The sequence below is a fragment of the Dreissena polymorpha genome, chromosome 4 (assembly GCF_020536995.1).
Source record: "Dreissena polymorpha isolate Duluth1 chromosome 4, UMN_Dpol_1.0, whole genome shotgun sequence".
Lineage (NCBI taxonomy): Eukaryota > Metazoa > Mollusca > Bivalvia > Myida > Dreissenidae > Dreissena > Dreissena polymorpha.
Window position 1 is genome coordinate 130450614 of NC_068358.1, and position 21204 is coordinate 130471817.

Here is a 21204-nt window from a genome sequence, read left to right on the forward strand (position 1 = left end):
ACATTGCACTGACTTTGGAAGTGTGACTTTGTGGTCACCATGACCTATCCATGTGGCAACAAATTATTCGTATAAATGTCGATATAAACTTTAACTGAATATTTATACGTAATTTATATAATTAATGTCGTTCGCACATGAAAGGAAAAACAAAGGACAATAACTCCATATCCCATACAGCCATACCGCTCGTGTAGTAATTGAAGTTGAACGATGACCGTTACATGTATGTCTTACTTTATTAATTCTGAGTGGAATCTCTCCGCTTGTAATGGAATGAAGAAAAAGTAACAGGCTCAATTAATGTCAATTATTAAAACTTCATGTTCTCGTATTTTGAATTACAGAAATATTATCAATGAACACGTTACTCCCTTACTCGTTTATTGTTCTGTTTAAGTTTTAAATGCACCCTTTTCACTGTTATAAGCAAGCTCAGTTGGTACAGTGATGGACTACACATCCGAAAGATAACGGGTTCGATCCCCGGCCCTGCCGCATTGGTCATACAATTCTTTCGGCGGTCGTTCTCCCCTACCTCTGATTCTAGTTGGGCAGTTGTCAGCCACTGACTAAGTATGTGCACATAGTAGAGGTAACCCAGCGAACCTAGGGAGTGTGAGTTTGGTAAACTGACCGCTGGGACTTTACAGAAATAATGATGAACCCAGCGGAAACCCCAAACAAAAATAAATACTGTTATCGAAATGTTAACAGGACATCAGGAATGCATTAAGCGTAAAATGGCTGTATTAGTATGCAAGATAACAATATAAAAATAAAAAACAAGACAATACAATTGGCATTCATGTAAAATTAAAGAGTAATGAAATATGCGTCTGTGATAACATCCCTTGGCCTTTATTAATGAAGGATCAAATCATAACTCGAAGTTTAATTTATATAATGCATAAAATACACACGGTGCAGTTATGATGTTCATGCTATTAAACAATACGCAGCTAATGTCGACAAACATTTCTTGATGGTTATTGAGTTACATTCAACGTTCAGCTAAACAAGATTCACCTAGGCAATTCTTTTTAATTCAGGTGCAAACATCCGCTTTACATTTATGTACATGTGTATTTTCAAAAGCACGAAACTGATGAAATCAATTGGATTTATAAAACAAAACTACGTAACTTTGTACATGTCCATGACCATGAAAATGGACAGTACGTCACATAATTCACACGTCACATAATATCTTACATAACTGCATTAAGATTCATTTTCAGAGTTACGTAAAATTTAGTTCACTGACTCGTTTTATTTCGTAGGGTGCGTTAAAATTAATGAAATAACACACTGATACCTAAAATAGAACATCATTAAGGTACATAAGCACTTAGAGTCTTCTCTCTGTTATGCATTTATTGACACAAACATCGTCACTTCCTACGTCATGTATTTATAGACCTTTATGTTGCCTTCCGTATCGCCCACCCAGAGGAAGTTCTCGCTGTCAACGGCGACGGACCACGGCTCCCCGAGGCCCTCTTTCTCGGTGAGTAGAAGCTTGATGAAGTGCCCGTCTCGGTCCACCAGATGGATGGCGCGGTTGTGCGAGTCGGCGATCAGCACTTGACAGTATTTGTCACAGGCGATGGCGTTTGGAACAAACTGGTCTTTCAATTCCAACGTGGTCGGCCCGTGGTACTTCCATTTCATCTTCCCGTCACCGGTGAGCGCGACCACGTGGTCGTTGCCCTTGGCCCACTCCGACACGATGATATCCTTGTTAGCGTTTACGGCCACGCGGATCGGGCGGGTGAACAAGTTGGCGTTGCGGTCCTTGTCGAATTTTTCCACGCGCCCGAAGTTGTTTACCCTCAATATGGCGCCCTTGGAGTCGGGTCCGCGCACGGACTCGCCGAGTTTTTCCATCGCGCACACAAGAATGTCGCCGCTCTCTGTCTGAGTTAGGCCCGCGGGGTACATCGGCAGATTTGCGAAGTCGTTGATTTGTCCGTTAGCGGTCATTCGCTTTATCTTACGCTGGGACGGAAAGGACATCATGACGCTCTCGTCCGAGGCACAAAATATGTCGCCAACTTCGAAGCCAGCTTTCACGTGCGTCCTGCACTGTCCGCTCTTCGTGTACAGGAAGAGATGCTCCGACAGACTGTTGCAGACCCAGGCGTTTCCGTCCTTCGCGGGCGCTATAGAAATGATAGCTTTCCCGCCGAGCACCGCGAACGAGCTCAGTTCCCTCACCATCAGTGCCATGGCTGGCCCAATCTGTCGCGGAATGGACAGGGTAACGTTCGCAGCGACGTCAGACGTCCAACTTCCGAAGCATGTCCATAAATCGGTGGATGGAAGTGGACCTGGTCTGAATTTGAATTCCAGAAAGTCCACCGTCTCGACGGGAACTTCCTTGGGGAGGTTCTCCACCCTATTCTTAATATTGATCGAGTTTTCAATGACGTCATGATCGCTCCCGACGTTCATGAACGACTCCGCTGCAAGGATGATGGATTCAAACGACGCGTGTACAACTTCGGAAGCCTTGATATTTCTCTGCAGCGTATTTTCCATTTCCTTATTCTTCTGCTTGATTTCCGAAATCATTTCCGCAGCCATCCGGTCAATCTCTTCGTGCATTTTCTTAGCCTGAGCTTTTATCTCCTTCGAAGTTTCCTGTGTATTCTTCTCCAGGCTTTTTGCCATTGTTTGAAGTGTTTTGATGTGCGACTGAAGTTTGGGCAAGAACTCTTTTGTTAGGCGGAGGGATTTCGCGATGTCCCGTTTCCGGCCGTCTGCAACCTCGTTGAGTTCAAGCGTCTGGTGGACCGTGTGGTTGATGGTCTTGCAATCTCTGCAGACGATCTTTGCGCACGGGACGCAGTAGAAACGCAGTTCTTCCTGTGCATGCTGGTCACAGAACTGCTTCTGCTGAATCTTGGGCTTTGACTTGGCGTTGTCGCCTGAAAATGATTGTATTGTGTTTGAACATTGAATTTGATAATACACATTTAAGTTTTATACGTGTTGTCTGTTTCTAACGGCTAACGCTGGTATATCAACGCGATTTGTAACTAAACGTTTATGTCAAATCGTTTATAAAAAAAAACAAGGTTAACCATGTATAAGAAATTATGTTCATTTAGCAAAAAGGATTAACATTTTAGTCGCACTTACAGTAACTTTGAACCTTGTAACGGAATGACCCAAGATTGATATTTTTTCGAAACTTTAAATACTCGCAATAAACATTACGTGCAACATGTGTGCATTAATATTTATATATTTTTATTTAATATTAGTCCTGGATTCAAATGTTTGAAGTCGCTAAGCAACTTTCGAAAATGCTTTTTGTTGGCCTCGTTCAATATTTACAACAAATGCTAATATATGAATAATGAAATTCCATATATACCACCATGCATGAGGTGATTCTTTCCATTCGCTAGACTGTAAAGCAAGTTTCAAGTGTTCTTTAATAAAAGAATACGGCAGTGCATTCAATATAACGTTAACCGTACAATGATTAAAGCTGGTGTCATCGTTTTTAAGGGTTAACCCTTTCAGTGCGGGAACCGAATTTTGAAGGCCTTTGCAAACAGTTTGGATCCAGATGAGACGCCACACAACGTGGCGTCTCATCAGGATCCAAACTGTTTGCTATTCTGATAATATTCTTTGAAAAAAATCGAAGAAAATGCTAATTTTAGAAATTCAGCAGACGACATTTTAGCAGACGACAAATTTCCCAGCATGCAAAGGGTTAAGGCTAAGAGCAAAGTGAACTTAGAATACGTCAGTCGATCACACATTTTCCAATCATTCTCAAGCCCACCTATTGGTGCGGTCCTGTGAACCCTAGTTGCCTTCATCTTGTTGTGGTAGGAGAGGCAGTTAGCGCACATGTTCTCCTCGCAGTCCAGGCAGCGCTCCAGAGCCTTGCTGCCCTGGTCGCAGATGTCACATCCGGGCGTCTTGTCCACGCTCTCCGAGGCCACCAGGTACATGTTCGCCTGCAGGGACTGCAACATACACATTTCAGGGTTAAAGTGATGATGACAAACATTAGCGTACTAGCCGATTGCCACTGACATTTAGTGTGACCATATATCAGCTGCATGAAAAAAAATCTTGAAAGAATATGATTGAATATTTGCGAAAACGTTTTTTTTGTATTTAAAACATATTTATTTTTTAATAACCGGACAGCATCGAAATTCGAATATTTACAAAGAAACTTTCAAATCCTTCTCATGGGAAGAACCAGAACCTGTTGGGATTTTACGCTCCCCAAGTGGGAATCGAAGCCGACGTCTCCCGATTACAATATCATCTTCATTATAGTGTATCCAGTATGTAGAGCATTCTTTTTAGTTGTGCTATTCGATTATGTAGCATTAATTTAACAAAAAACTCACCTTTTTCCGAACCCACGTTCACTTAAATCCGCCATTTTTCTTATTATTATAAATAGTGATAATGGAATACATACTATTGGATTCGAAAACAGATGGAAGATAGAATATTTATATATAAGCAATATGCACATATAACAAACATATAGAATTAAAAATAGCCCATTGGGCAGTGGTGCATTTCGAACAATACATGTTATTCCAGCATTCCGTGCATGTGTATTCCTATATATTTTATAATCGCCCAAATGCGAGGGCAAGAAATCCGATTCTTGTTACTCACCTTCACTCCGCCAGATTTGGGTATCTCGATATTTCTGTTGCACAGGGGGCACGGGAACTTGGTCTTGAATTTGCCCTTCTCGACATAGCGGCGAAGGCAATTCAGGCAGAACGAATGGAGGCACGAGAGCAGCTTCGGTTCGTGGAACTTATCGGAACACAGGCCGCACTTGAGCTCCTTCTTAGCCTCAGAAGTCTTCGCGACGCTTGTGTTACTTTTTCCCGGAGCCTCGTCCTTCTTTTCCTCCTTCTTTTCGACCAGCGCCTTTGACGTGGTGTTCTTGGCGTCTGTGCCAGACTTGTCCGCACCTGCGACTTTGGCGTTACTCATCATGAGTACAGGGGTCGTCCGTGCGGATGTTGATTGCGGTACGGCTTTCGATCGTTCGGATGGCTTCGGCGTGTAAGCGCTGTGCCCTCTTTCTGATTCTGCTCTCGGTTTCGGCTGGAATGCTCGCTTTACCGGCGACGGAGAGATCAGGCGTAGTTTGAGTTTCGGAGGCTTGTCTAGAATACGTCTGGGTGACTCTCGTCTGGAACGACAACCAATGATCAAGCAATCGTTTAGGTTCTAAATACATGTAGCAGTATTTATCAAACCCTTAGGATGCGCGTCTTACAAATTCTAACATATATTAATTTGTTCATTAAATTTATTTGAAAACGAAAAGGAACTTGAATTCGACTTAATTCCCGACACACAATTAGATGCGTTTAATAAACAGTTTATATACGCGATTCTTAATTTAAAGTTTCATTATTTGATATTTATAATAGCATCTAGTAATTAAGAAGTGTTCTATTTCAGATTTCATGAAATGCAACTTACCAAATCAAATGTCCATACCCTTTAAATACTATCGGCTGCCACTGTACTATCTTGTTTAGAGCCATAGTTTTAATGAATTCATAAATTGAATACTTTATTAAAATTAAGTTTTCAGTACATTGTATTTAGATCTTGTGTCTTTTATAAAGCACTTCAGTCCTTTTGTCGTCCATTTTCATTGTTTTTGCTCACAATGCGGATGACTGCGCATCAAAGAGAATGTGCGCAGAGCAAGTAATCCGTGTGAGAAATGAATAGGTAAGAAAGTTGTATTGAAACAACAATGGATTCGTTAACCATTTGATTGTACATATATATTCATTTGACCTTAAAATTATAACGACAAAAGTCAACAATGCGGAAAGAAACGAACGACCCATATTTGTCCAACGAACTACCTTTTAAGTATTTGTACGCGTTATTAAAACGTAATTTTAAAATAAAAGCGCTCGAGTTCGTTTGCTTGGAAGAACCTACAAGCCTTAAAAATCGTCTATTTTTTATTTTTAAAATAAGCTGATAAAAACTGAATGAAATATAAAAGATAGACAACTCCTTCTCATTTAATGAACACAGTATTGTCATTGCCAAAGTCTTAGCTGTTTTGAAAAGTTCAAAATGGTCAGCATGCTCTTTAGAACGTAGATTTCAAAAAATGTAAAATGCGATACAATCGATATTCAACAGAGGGGACTGCATTGCTTTTGGAGTGGGAATCGAACCGGGATACGTCGGCTGTAACGTCGACGTATATACATGTTTAAAAATATTAAACCGCTTTCCCCCCCCCCCACACTTTTATTTCTGAAACAGTGTTACCTGTCAAACAAATTTGCGGTATTGGTGCCATTAATAAGAGTGCTAATTGATAGCCGCTTGAGGTTTGCGATTCCATTCTGGTTACCATAGTATCAGTCATTAGTCTTATGCAGTTAAGGTTACCGGTACATTACCGGGTATTACACTTCGGATTCATTACTATTGATGTGAAGGCCGAGGTGGTAGTTACCTAGGTTGGGTCAATATTTAGGAAAAGGCTACAATATTATTATACAAAACACAGATCTACTTTAAAAAACAAGTATGGCGAATACCGGTCTGATGAAAAAACTTCTCATCAATGGTGACATATTTATACTGGCATGGATTTTCGGGAGATATCTTAAAGTATAGCCCTATCGAGATGTATAACGTTCTAACGTAATTCCATATTAAACAAGACTATTGCCAAGCAATAAGTCCCCTACCGGTAGCTATTTTAGAGAGATTGCATTTGTTAAATTTAATTGACAAATGTAGTTTACCTGTTAATTATTCATGTCTAATTTCAACTGGACTATGATGGCATGGTGATCAGAGTAACACACGTTGGTATTGACAACTGTGCAAACATTTCTAGATAGGTTAGTGAAGGCAAGGTCTAACACTGCACCAAGTTCATGGGTAGGCTCATTCATGTACAAGCCTATGGCGCTTGTTGTTATTAAGGGTAGTCTCCCACATTAGAACAATTGTTTTCACTGGATTGTTAAAGTTCTTGTTAAAGAGACTGACAGTCACTACTTTTCACTACTGTCAGTATATTTATTTCTATAATATTTGTTGCCATAGCAACCAGAATTTTTCATCTAGGAAAATAATCAAATGATGTGCATGATCTCAATATTGTCATGTGTCCATGTTTAAAGTTTCATGAAATAATATGAAGATACTTTTAAAGTAATCGCAGGACCCACCATTTTCAGCAAAATTGGTCGTTTATTTGTTGCCATAGCAACCAGAATTCTTGAAGTAGGAACAAAATGGAATGACATGAATTATCTCCATATTGCCATCTGGCCATGTTTCAAGAAAAATATGAAGAACTTAAAAAGTTATCACAGGATTCACCATTTTCAGCAATATTTCTAGTCTATTTGTTGCCATAGCAGGCAGAATTCTTGATGTAGGAACAAAATTAAATGGCATGCATGATCTCCATATTGCCATCTGTCCATGTTTCAAGTTTCATGAAAAAATATGAAGAACTTAAAAGTTATCACAGGATCCAGAAAAGTGTGACAGACTGACAGAGCATAAGTCCCTCTCCGGTAGGGGACTAAATATGCAGGAATAGTTATATGAAATTTAAAATGGGCAATTCAAATGGGGAATGGCAATGTTTATTGATGGCGTTTACGATGTGTTTAATTTCGTATGATGCAAAAGGTGTGAAAATAGTGTCTAGATCTGTATTCAGAACTAAAGGTATTGCAGGTCTATTCTGCGTGACCGGTCACACTGTGAACTTTAGTATTACTCGTATTTAATACCCCAAGGTCTTGAATATTTTAAGATTCAATCTCTCAATTGTTCATATTTTGTTCATCTTAAAGATGTTCAGTAACATTTAGTGTATATCACAGTCAAAACATGTCAGTCTATCTCAGGCGTGTAATCCATTACTATTATTGGCATGCTGCTTTGTGGAAAAGAAGCATCACTACATAGTTTTCAATCCTTAATGTATTAATAAGTTCACAGAAAAGGTTTCTGTTTAAATCACATTAAAAAAGGTCTAGTTATAAAAGCTTGCTAGTTGAAATATTACAACTTATAAATGACCTATACAATATAATACTGTAGGAACAATTTTGAGTTTTGTTTAGTATTGTCATTTCCTTAATCTTATTAAGACTGTATTCCAGGAAAATATCGATCATTAATTAACCAAATGAAATGGTTGCCTAAACTTGTCCCTATATTTTGTAATAAAACACAATGGGAATATGAGTGGCAGTGTTTGCTTTTTTTAGTTTATCGTAAAGAAATGAATTTTCGGAATATTGTGTTATGATGCTCAGTAAGTTTTGTTCCTGCTTCATTCACTTTATAGTGAATTTATAAGTTAAATCAGTTTTCAAAGCACACAACAGAACCATCACAACCAACAAAATGTTCAGGTATTTTTCTCTTTATTTTCTTTGCCTCATCACAGGTGAAGGTGCTTAGTAAGTGTCTATACAGAGTCGAGCACAGGTGGTTCAAAGTTGTCTGCCCGTTCGATTTTCTCTCCGGTCTCCGTGACGATGGTCTTGCCTCCGCCCTCACCGTGCAGCTCCATCAGCTTGCCCACTGAAAACAGGCCACAAGTTTTATACCAACACATTCAATGATATTTTTCAATGGATACAATCTGGCAGATACCACATTATATCTCACCTCCTACAAAAATGACCTTATCCAATTGGCTTCGAGTAGTCACATTCCAATGGTGTATTTTCCATACACCCCGAGTAATCAAGTAGTCGGTTGAGATATAACTGTTATATGGTATGAAATTACAGAGGGTGTATATCCCATACATCATCAGTTCCTAACAGTGTAACTAATAATGCAGTAAATAAATATTGTCAATATAAATATGAGGAACTTGTTACAAATAAAGGCTAACTGATATAAAAGTAAGGATGCACAATCAAAATATTCTTTTGGCCATTATATTTGCATGGATTAAAATGTGGGTCGCCTCTTTGAGTGGAATTTTAAGCCTCAGAGATGTTCGAGTCATTTAGGCTCCTTGGCTCAGTATTGATAATATACATATTCAGTACAGAGTTTTCTGTATTATTCTACAATTTATAATAATAGCTGATAAATGTTTATATGGTTTTATCATTCTTATATTGTATGATACCCCATAAAATAACTAAACACAAGCTTTGTCTAATGCCCATTCACTTTTGTGTCAGCTTTATTCAATATGTTTAACACAATCCAATAATTATGGTGATTCCAACATACTTAGTTTGATGGGATAAAAATTTATAAAGGTACAAATCAATTAAGATTGCTATAAAACTTCAAACGTTTAAATAAAACCGATTTAAACATCCTAGACTGAACTTAACACCCATCTTACAGTTCACTTCACTGCATCTTTTTAACCGCATAACCCATATTGTTTCAATGTGACAGAGCAACAGACTGAAGAACAAATAACAGCACCCAAGTGATTCTGTCTCTTGTCAACACGGTCTAGCACCAGCCCAACAATAAGATAATTCAAGTGACATTCCATTGGTGAGATTGATGTCTAAGTTTCCAGTATTGAACAGGGTAATTTTAGGTCTGCATCCTGTACGAATAGAAATCGCAGGGGACGCAAACATTTGCTATATATGCGTCCCGCGGGCGCACAATCGTATAAGTTTATAAATTATGATACTGAAAAATATTTCGCAAACAGAGAAAAACGAATATAAGACCAAGAAACTTGCAAATCGACCAAAAATGGCCACCATTTTACTATTGTGCATTCAATAATCCAGGTCAATGGAAAGCTTAATTTTGTATTCTACAATAGGATGCGTCATTATGATATGGAGCATGGGTTGCAGAACACTATTTTTTTCTGACAATTATGTTATTTTCTAGCAACTAATTAACAGTCCTCGTGCATTTCATGTTAAACTCGGAAAATAAGAAATCATGCAATTCTTCCTCGGGGAAAGCATGGGCTTTTAATTTGAAAGATGAATAAAAACTCGTAGTGCTTTGTTTTAAAGTTGAAACTTTTTATGTTAATTACGCTGCATCTTAATGGCTACAGTCGTTAAGATATGTAAGTATTGACATAAAACTGCTCATTTATTATAATGGTCAAGTGGGGTTATTGTTTGTCCCAATACACACGCGTGAATGTGATGTACAATGGCCTGTTTAAGTCTTGAAAATAATAGAGTCATAAAATTGTTGAGTTGCCTTTTAAAGTTTCCTGTTTAATTGCGACCAGATAGCCATGTGATGTCCTTAAAATTTTTAAATACCCTGATCCACTGTTTTTCTTCTGCTCATAGATGGGACCCATACTTTTTCTTTGGGACCCATAGATTTAAAACCTACGAGTCCCTGGGACACATACTTTTGATTTCTAAAATTATCACTGATTGATACTAACTGCGATTGCTTTGAAGCCTTACCACTGGTCTTGTGATTTCAAATCGGCAATATGTTTCGATGATTACCATTACAACGGAGCTGTACTGAACATTGATTGCAACATTGGACGAGTAGTGACTACGTACAATCCAACTCGGGCTACATTGGTCCAGTACCGACTACAAAAATCAAGCTTGGGCCACATTGGTAAAATAGTCCCATCCAACTTTTGCCATATTGGTCCAGTAGTGACTACATACGGTTACCATCAAACTTGGGTAACATTGTTCCAGTAGTAACTACGTACCATCAAACTTTGGCAACATTGGTCCAGTAGTAACTACATACCATCAAACTTGGGCCACATTGGTCCAGTAGTAACTACGTACCATCAAACTTTGGCAACATTGGTCCAGTAGTAACTACATACCATCAAACTTGGGCCACATTGGTCCACTAGTGACTGCATACCATCAAACTTGGACCACCTTGGTCCAGTAGTGACTACATACCATCAAACTTGGGCCACATTGGTCCAGTAGTGACTACATACCATCAAACTTGGGCCACATTGGTCCAGTAGTGACTACATACCATCAAACTTGTGCCACATTGGTCCAGAAGTGACTACGTATCATCAAACTTGGGCCACATTGGTCAAGTAGTGACTACATACCATCAAACTTGGGCAGCCTTGGTCCAGTAGTAACTACATACCATCAAACTTGTTCCACATTGGTCCAGTAGTGACTACGTATCATCAAACTTGGGCCACCTTGGTCCAGTAGTGACTACATACCATCAAACTTGGGCTTCTTGAGGACCTTGACCTTCCTGATGAAGACATCGTGGAGAGGATAGATGCCCTGGCAGGCCTTCTCTATGTCCTTGCCAATGCTGTCTGGGATCCTGCAGAGGCGATAGAAAATCAGAGTGAACAATGGGACTGAACAGAGACTAGTCGTGAACGATTGGACTAAATAGACTCACATTGAACAGGGTGAACCTAACTATTTGATGGACCTGAATATAGAGTAATACTCAATGTAGTTGTTCTGACAAATCAAAATGTAAATACATCTGTGGATTAAATTAAAGATAAAGTTCAAAACATGAAAACTACCCATTGACTTATAATCTGTCACATCTCACAGTATGAACGAAATGATGAATGATGCCTAATAATAAAATACAATCATCATTAATTTCATTTACCATCTAATTAGACTATAAAATAAGACGTTTAGAAATATAGACTTACAATTTGTTTACTACTTCTTTCATGTCATTGGATGACACTTCCCTGGTAATGATGTCCATCATCTTCTTACGGATCAGTTTGATCTGAAATCAGAGATCATGAACTTTAAATGACGTTCTATAAGCCTGCCTAGCTTAACATGGGGTATTCCACTATGACTTGTGAATTTGTCCACCGTAAAATCTCTTCGCATCTGCAGTATTTTTATTCAACTGATTCTGCTAAGCGAGTTTTCATTTTAAAATAAATGTATGTCCATACATGGTACATAAGAGGCGAAATATCAATAAGCAGCACAACTTGGCCAATAGGAAGTGGTCACTGTTTTGAAAGGTAAATATATGTATATTATTTATATTGAACTATTCTAGCAATCATGCCAGAAAAGGTTTTGTCAGTAACTATTTAAATAAACCCTTGCACATTACTCTCCATTCTACAACCAGGTTGTACTGATCTTTTTCATCACAAAACATTAAGTAACAAGGATGTCGCCTGAATTATGAGTCTGTTGAGAGCTTATACAAACAGTTGCTGGTATTTCATAAATAAAGATCCCAGAATTTTTACTACCTGTGCATGTTGGGCATAGCAGGTCTTCTTGACTTGGTAAGGCTTCTTTTTGGTGAAGCCAATAGAGAACATGCGGAGCAGGTAGCCATCTGTGGTCTTCACATCAACGTGGGCCTCAATCATGGTCTGCCATTTCTTGACCATGGAGCACAGCTTGTCCCTTGTGAGGTCCATGCCATGGAAGTTGGTGAGCACATTCCTGCCCTGCACGTCCTCAGCCACCAGCTTGAACTTCCTGAATGTGATTTCGTCGTTCTGAAGATCGGCAAGAGACACCTCGAAGACACGTCCTTTCAGACCGTCAGAGGCAATTCCTAGGGAATACAATTAACAGAGGTATGATACATCAAATAACTATTTATTTTTATATACATTTTGCAATACATACAAAATTGCAGATTACAGTGATAGAAAAGTGAAAGCTAAAATATCGTGTTTAAAAAAAAGTTTATTGAGCTACAGTAGACAAATCAAAACAATTGATTAACACTTATTTTTTGTCACAGTGGTGTCAGCAATTCTTTCCTTAATCAAGAAGATTTATTTAAGTGCTAATGCAGTGTATTTGTTGAGATTCACTTTCATTTTTGCCCGGTATCAGAAAGTCCCCGAAAAGCACGTTTTTTTGCATGACGCAATAAAACATTCTTTGTACATGTTGCATTCAATCTCAATTTAAATTCGCTTGTCCAATCAAAGCTCTGCCCCAAAATGCACTGTTCTCTTTACACTTCTGAAAATGGCCTATGCATATATGGTTGTGTTTACAAAATTGATAAACATATTTATCGTCATAAATGTTCAAGATTATTATGTTTTTAAGTGATGTTGTAACTTCATTAGATTATCGGATAAATGTTCACATTAGAAAAGCAGTATGTATACTGCTATCGATACTATTTGGTTTTATGCATGTATTTGCATATGACAACACAGCATGGCAATACACAGGGCCTATACTACATTGTATACCTGTTCATAGCCCCTTACAAAAATGAGCTTAAAACTTATAACGCGGATCCGTTTATAACGCTGTTGCGTCATTTGGACCTCGTCGTCCACTTATATTGGAGTAACAGTGTATATGGGTACGTTAAACAGACCTACTACCAAAGTACAGATTTGATTTGAAATAACTTATCATTTTTTATTTGCTAGCACGAAATAAACATTAATGTCCAAATTTTAGTCAAATGGATTTTATATTTCCCAATCCAAAGGGACCAGGCCCCATTTCCAAAATGGTGAAAACAACACTGAATCCATTTTTAGGGGGAAACCTTCAATTGGAATTTTTAGATTCCATTCTTGAAAAACATATACTGTTTGATTGGGAATGGGGCCGAATACAGGCCCGAATTGGAAGAAAAATAAAACAAACGCTGCAGTAAGTTGCAATAATTCAACTCTCAGCTTTATAATCCAAAGTGTTGCCAAGTTGCAATGCACTGTGTATTGTCCTAAGTTTCAAAATTTGATTACCACTGCAACTGCTCAGGAACACTGATACTGCCAAAATTTATCAGCGTTTAACTGTCTAAAGCACAAACTCATGCAAATGGTGCCATTAAAGCAAGAAATTGCTTTTTATTTACTTTGATATTCATTCATCCGCTCTATTCACAATATTGGGAAACTGTTGTTATGTAGCTGAAATAAATTCGCGTTCAGAATAAATCTGAACGCTGAAACTCCGGTCTGTAAAAACCATAACGAAAAATAAATACAATATTAATATGGGAATTACAGTATTTACAAGTGTATATATCTGAAATCTACCTTTTGTTTGACAAATATGAACTTAGATCACAAAAATTACCTGTATAACATTTAAAAATCATAGACATGGAGCGATCATTTTCTCAAAGGCAGCCATTTTGGCATTGTTGTTGTTATTTCGTGCCATAGCTATTTCGTACCGTTTACTTTTGGGGTATTTTGTTACTGTCGATTCTAATATTTTGAGTTATAATTCTTTTTTTGCTTCATCTTCTTACTATTTCCAATTTCATTTCTTACTCTTTTGCCCATATTGCACACTTAATTTTTGTGTTCGAACTCAGTTACAAACATAGTTGAATTTAACCTCCAGTTCAAGGGAGATAACATGAACCCTTTACTACACAAGGATTTATATTGGATGAAACAAACTCGAAATATAGTTTATTAACAGGTAAATTTCGATATATTTTGCTCAATAAATACTATTTAGGCAACGTTCTTTCATAATAGTCACAAATATGTGTGTATTTAAATTCAGGAGTGATGCTACCGAAATTCGTGTCGGAACTCTCGCTATTAAAAAGATAGAGTGGACTATTGACGCCAAGAGTCTGCCAAAGCAAAAATCATCAAAAGACTCTATTCTAAGGCGGCAATTTATATTGACTAGTTGTTATGTTGCCGACTAAGTGTCGCTATTGGTAAGTTCACAGTACACTAATCTTTTGCACATGGTAATATTTTATGTAAAAACAATTCGATAACAATGTTGAACAGATGTAAATATTCCTTAATTGGTAAAGAAGGACTTCTGATTAGTGATGCGCACAAAATCTGTGTGCAGAACTGCGATTGTGTTTATGAAGGGGTACATATGGACTCACAGAGCCACCATAGCAAAAATTATCAAAGGCTCTTGGAGTACATTTATATGGACCAGGGCCCTGAATTCATTTTAGGGGAAGCGGAACGCCAACCATAGCAGGGGGAATTTTCGCGGCGTTTCTGTTTTTGGGGGATTTTTTTTTTACTTACTCTCTAATAAGTACATGTGTACATGTTTGCACTATATTTATTGCTTTTTTCATGATTACCGTAAAAACCCAGTCATAAGTCGGCCCGCTCATAAGTCGGCGGATAAAAATCGATACGAAAATCAGAGATTTTGAATATGCCCAAGTCATAAGTCGAGTCAGAAATTGTCCGTCCACGTATTTCATAAACAGACGCCATTTTAAATGTACGGGAGGTTTTTATTCTATACATAGACCATGACGTCATTATAGCCCTGTGCGATGTAGACATAGTGGGCACGTGTTTTATGTACGGTACTTTGTGTAATATAATCAATACAATATAAATTTAGGAAATCAAAAATAATAGATAAAAAATATAGACAAGCAAATCATTATGAACCACATAAAAACAAGAGCACCGCCTTGCGGGTGCAGACCGCTCATCTATTTTCTTTTTAAAGGTGAAGGGACTCTCATTTTCAATCACAAAGGAGGGAGGAGTGGAGTGAAGAGGGGTGTATAGTGTGGGGTTGTGGACATTTATTACATTATCTTCCAAAAAAGCGAAAAAAAAAAAAAAAAAAAAAAAAAAAAAATCCGGGGGGGGGGGGGGGGGGGGGGGGGGGGTTGGGGGGGCGGAGATGGGCGATGGGGGGGGGGGGGGTTTGGGTGCGATGGTTGGACGGTATTTCAAACATAACCATTTTTTAAAAAAAATGGGGGGGGGGGGGGTATAGTGTGAGGGTTGGTGGTAATTTGTGAGATGATCTTTAAAAAAAAAAAAAAAAAAAAAAAAAAAAAAAAAAATTAGGGGGGGGGGGGGTGGGGGGGTGGGGTGGGGGGGGGGGGGTATAGTGTGCAGGGTGTGGTGGTCCTTTGTGAGATGATCTTAAAAAAAAAAAAAAAAAAAAAAAAAAATAGGGGGGGGGGAGGGGGGGAGGGGGGAGGGGGGGAGGGGAGGGCACGGGGGATGGTTTGGGTGGAGTCTATTGTGGTATGTCAGGTAAGAGTAGTTTCATCAAAGTATCAATCAAATCTAATCATAAATAAAGAAGTTATGGCAATTTTGGCAAAATTTAATAATTTGACCTTGAGAGTCAAGGTCATTCAAAGGTCAAAGTAAAATTAAAGTTGCCAGGTACAGTAACCTCATGATAGCATGTAAGTATTTGAAGTTTGAAAGCAATAGCCTTGATACTTAAGAAGTAAAGTGGATCGAAACACAAAATTTAACCATATATTAAAAGTTACTAAGTCAAAAAAGGGCCATAATTCCGTAACAATGACAACCAGAGTTATGCAACTTGTCCTTTTACTGTACCCTTATGATAGTTTGTGAGTGTTCCAAGTATGAAAGCAATATCTATGATACTTTAGGGGTAAAGTGGACCAAAACATAAATCTTAACCAAATTTTCAATTTTCTAAGTATAAAGGGCCCATAATTCCGTTCAAATGCCAGTCAGAGTTACATAACTTTGCCTGCACGGTCCCCTTATGATAGTTCATAAATCTTGCAAGTATGAAAGCAATAGCTTTGATACTGTAGCAGGCATGGCGAAATTAGAAAAAATCTGCCGGTCATCCGGACAGGCATTTCAGAAAATGTGCCGGTCCGGAGAAAATTTAGCCGGACCGTAAAGCAACAACAACTTAACTAGAAAATTCAAAAATGGCAGCGATCACATCTTGATCTCTTTATTCAACCGGCCGTTAAATTGATTTTAATCGCTTAGAGGTTACACTGGCAGCTAATTGGTGTTAATCGGTTGTGTAATGTCAATCATGTTGTGAAAAATTCGCGTGTCAGATTTTATTACATGTATTCCCTATTAGAACGGTTCGGTGCGATAATTTCAATAACGTATGTGCAAGCCGAATAATTATCAAATTAAAGTTATTCGAAACGATTTAAACATTCTTACTTTAATATGATTGCAGTTTGGAGCGGCTGTTAAAATATACTGCGCACAGTACAAAACACGTTACCTGACATTTAATGATTAAGGCATTTCATTTTTCAGAACGTTTACTAGTAATTAATTAAATAAAAAAGACGATTTATTTACATGCTAACGCAGTGTAATTGTTAACAGAGATTCATTTTCATTTTTGACCAGTATCAGAAAGTCCGCGGGAAGCACGTTTTTTTACATGGCACTGCATATGATGCAATAAAAACATTTCTTTGTACATGTATCGTATTGCATTCAATCTAAATTTAAATTCGCTCGTCCAATGAAAGCTCTGCCCCATAATGCACTGTACTCTTTACACTTATGAAAAATGGCGTATGCATATGGTTGTGTTGATCACGATACCATATTTTATTGTCCTTATCCTACTCGAAAAATATGTAAAAGCTATCAAGATCTTTTTTGTTAGAACGCAGTTGGCGATTTTGCAAACGAGTTTAAAGTAGGTGTTGTGTAACAAGTTGGATTTGCTAATTGTTCGTAACAAACCTACAGCAAACATCAAAACAACGAGCGATTTCATTTTCATGATGTAGTAAGCGATTTGCTCTTCGAATTTTCAACTTGAAAAAAAAAGATTTGTTTGCAATCATTTCACATTTTGCCGGTCACCAGGACCGACATTCTTGTTAAACCTGCCGGACCAAATTGAAATCTGCCGGTCAGGACCGGCGGACCGGCAATTTCGCCAAGCCTGCTGTAGGAATAAAGTGGACCTAAACACAAAACTTAATCAAATTTTCAATTTTCTAAGTATAAAAAGGGCACATAATTCTGTCAAAATGCCAGTCAGAGTTACATTACTTTGCCTGCACAGTCCCCTTATGATAGTTAGTAAGTGTTGCAAGTATGAAAGCAATAGCTTTAATGCTTAAGGAATAAAATGGACCTAAACACAAAACTTAACCAAAATTGTCAATTTTCTAAGTATAAAAAGGGCACATAATTCTGTCAAAATGCATGCCAGAGTTATCTAAATTTGCCTGCCCAGTCCCCTCATGATAGTAAGTAAGTGTACCAAGTTTGAATGCAATAGCATTGATACTTACTGAGAAAAGTGGAACTAAACGCAAAACTTAACCAAAATTTTCAATTTTTTAAGTATAAAAAGGGCACATAATTCTGTCAAAATGCACGCCAGAGTTATCTAACTTTGCCTGCCCAGTCCCCTCATGATAGTAAGTAAGTGTACCAAGTTTGAATGCAATAGCATTGATACTTTCTGAGAAAAGTGGACCTAAACGCAAAACTTAACCGGACGCCGACGCCGACGCCAACGCCAACGCCAACGCCGACGCCGACGCCAAGGTGATGACAATAGCTCATAATTTTTTTTCAAAAAATAGATGAGCTAATAAAATCAACAACATAGGAAACCAAGACCTATATACATGTACATTGTAATTTACACAACGACATACGAAACCATAAAGTCGCGTTCAGCAGCACTATTATTATTTGATTGCTCTGCAAATTCTATCATGCGTATTTTAAACGCATTGTCATACGCATGGCGTTTCAGGCTTTTTCCGCCCTATGCCACGGGTCCGAAATTCGGCCCCATTCCCAATGCAAATCTGGTTGTTTTTTTCCAAATTGAAAAAAAAATTCCCAATTAAAAAAAAAAAAAAAAATTTTTTTTTTACCCTTTAAATATATAAGTTGACCTGATCTGGTGTAGAAAATAGAAAGTATAGCATAATTAAATTATCTGTTGCCTTGAATTTGTTTTAAGAACTGTAAAATATGTTAATGATTATTTAAGACTTTCCTTTTTTTCCTCAAAATCCGGCGCTTCCCGCGATTTTTTTCCCCTCAAAAAGGCCAAGCCTTTTCCCCAAATTCAGATTAAAAAACCTGCACTAATCACACATGTTCATAATATTTTGTAAAATTTTAATAATAAGTTATCAAAATAGTCGTTATTTACCAGTTAACGGCTTCTTTGAAATATAAGAAACACTGTTTTAAATAATTTACATGTGATAATTTTTCCCAATTGAGCCAATTTTGCGATTATTTTTTTTCCCAAAATGGGGGTTTTCACGACGCGAAATTCCCAAAATTCCAGTGTGGCGTTTTCCCAAAATGGAGCGGAAAAAGCCTGCGTTTGCGTTTTCCAGGCATTTTCACAAATCAAATGTGTTAGTCAAATTAATAAATTATTATTATAAAGTTTGCACTAAATTGTCCACGCTAGTAATAATTCAGAAATTTTTAATCCGAAGACACACTGTGATCACTGTAATTAAATCATTGCACTTTTAATCTGACTATCAAAACAATTGATTACTTCCTCGGTAAAACACGTTCTAATTACAATGATTGACATAACCAATAGACCACTAACTCCACCTTTGTTCTACATAACAGTTAAAAAGGCGGAGCTATGCACATGCTCAAACATAATTGGACGATTACTCGCAATTGTTTAAACATGTCGCTTCACAAATTAAAGGAATCTTATTTTATCGGCTAGAAGGGTGATGCTTTATGGCTTCTTGACAGGAAGCGGCTTTCCTTTGATGATGTCAAACTGTCAATTCACACAGGTTGCCAATTATCGCTTGACTTTAAAAATGACCTGATCTTTTGTTTACGCATTCAGTTATAAAAAACACCTGTTAACATGAAAACTTTGGATTAAATTATGAAAATATAAACAATGGAAATGTTGCAAACTGTGGTTATATTAATTGGTAAGTATCAGTTAAAAGACAACATTTCATGTGTCGTAAATCAACGAGTTTAAAAAAAACAAACAACAATTGCGGTGGGGATCAATCTTCGTTGAATTTCATTAATTTTTTTCATGGTTGACCTCATAAGTCGATACCGTAATTTTAATCAAATTTTGGAGGTAAAAAATCTCGACTTATGACTGCGTTTTTACGGTAAGTATGTTTGACAAGATTAAATTAAAATAAAATTGAGATAAAACAAGACTATTGCCAAGCAATATATTATGTTCCCTACCGGCTCCACCATTGTCAGAATTTTTAATTTTTTTATTTGTTGCCATAGCAACCAGAATTTTTGACGTAGGAAGAAAATGAAATGACATAGTGACTGTGTAGCAATACACAGTCCAGTGGGCTACTAGCTGAAATAATTCGCGTTCAGAATAAATCTGAACGCTGAAACTCCGGTCTGTAAAAACCATAACAAAAAATGAATACAATGCTATTATATCAATATCCTTAAAATTGCAACATAACATAACCAACTCATAAAGTTTTAGTTAAGATGTCCATTTTTACCTCAAATAGCGTCGAATTGAAGTTAAAAGGCATAATTTGTTTCAGTTTAACTTCTGCTTAAATCACAATACAGTGATTTTTTTTGCTCAAATTTACAGCCGAATTTCGGCTGCTTCCCAATCGCAAAAATACACGTTTTTTCCCAAAATTCTGACCAAAATTTCCCAAAAAAAGCCCAACTTAAAAAAAAAAAAAATAAAAAATTTTTTATTTTTTTTTTTTTTTTTTTTTTTTAAAGAAGTCTCATATAACTTAATTATGATTTCTTAAATCTAGGTCTCTAACTTTATTTTTTAAACATCTTACAAAATATATAACTTGAATTAGTCATTTTTGTCCATAAATCATTCCCAAACTTGCCACCTATATTGATTTAAAAAAAAACAATTTGACCAGACTCCTTTTCTAGAAAACTCCCTGAACACGCACTTAAAAACAATATCACTTCTGTTACTTATAATCCTATTTATAATGCTTAATTTTTCCCAATTTCATGGTTTATCGCGCTATTTTTCCCAATTTCACGGTTTATCGCGCTAATTTTCCCAATTCAAAAGGCACAGGCTGTAACAAATTAAAGCAAAAAAAATCACTGCAATACAATCACTGACCTTTCGTCATGTTATGAAATATTTAAATATCAACCAATCAGAAGAAGGCATTACAGTGTAATAGGCTGCGTTATCGATTAAAATCTACCTGCGGTATACAACGGGCACAGCGATTGGAATGGAAAATGTGAGTAGTGTGTTGATTTAAATTGGTCAGACGTGCAAAATTGAAAGATTCATTACATAATTCTTACGGAACATTATTGAGAAATGAATTATCTACACAGGTATGTAAATATTATTGCAATCCGTTGATATTAACTGTCTGATATCGGGTCTTGAATGTTGCGCACCAAATTCCTTGCGCATCAATATAGACAAAGAAGGAAAACTTTCGCTATTAAAAAGATAGAGTGGACTATTGACGCCA

The 21204-nt window shown here is 37.3% G+C and overlaps 2 protein-coding genes across 2 annotated transcripts in view; both read right to left on the minus strand.

Moving 5' to 3' along the window:
• Positions 1-380: 380 nt before the first annotated feature.
• Positions 381-5190, minus strand: LOC127876451 (E3 ubiquitin-protein ligase TRIM71-like). Its single transcript, XM_052421747.1, has 3 exons — positions 4669-5190; positions 3806-3992; positions 381-2933 (listed from the first exon to the last, which is right to left on the minus strand). Exons 1-3 carry the CDS (start codon positions 4999-5001, stop codon positions 1402-1404), a joined length of 2052 nt encoding a protein of 683 aa, XP_052277707.1. The 5' UTR covers positions 5002-5190; the 3' UTR covers positions 381-1401.
• Positions 5191-8433: 3243 nt separating this feature from the next.
• Positions 8434-21204, minus strand: part of LOC127876467 (40S ribosomal protein S3a-like) — a 13487-nt gene continuing 716 nt past the window's right edge. Inside the window, exons 3-6 of the mRNA XM_052421773.1 lie at positions 12251-12564; positions 11678-11760; positions 11216-11325; positions 8434-8610 (exon numbers count right to left, since the gene is read on the minus strand). Coding sequence (XP_052277733.1) covers positions 8495-8610; positions 11216-11325; positions 11678-11760; positions 12251-12564 — 623 coding nt within the window. The 3' untranslated portion in view covers positions 8434-8494. The remainder of the gene's footprint in view (positions 8611-11215; positions 11326-11677; positions 11761-12250; positions 12565-21204) is intronic.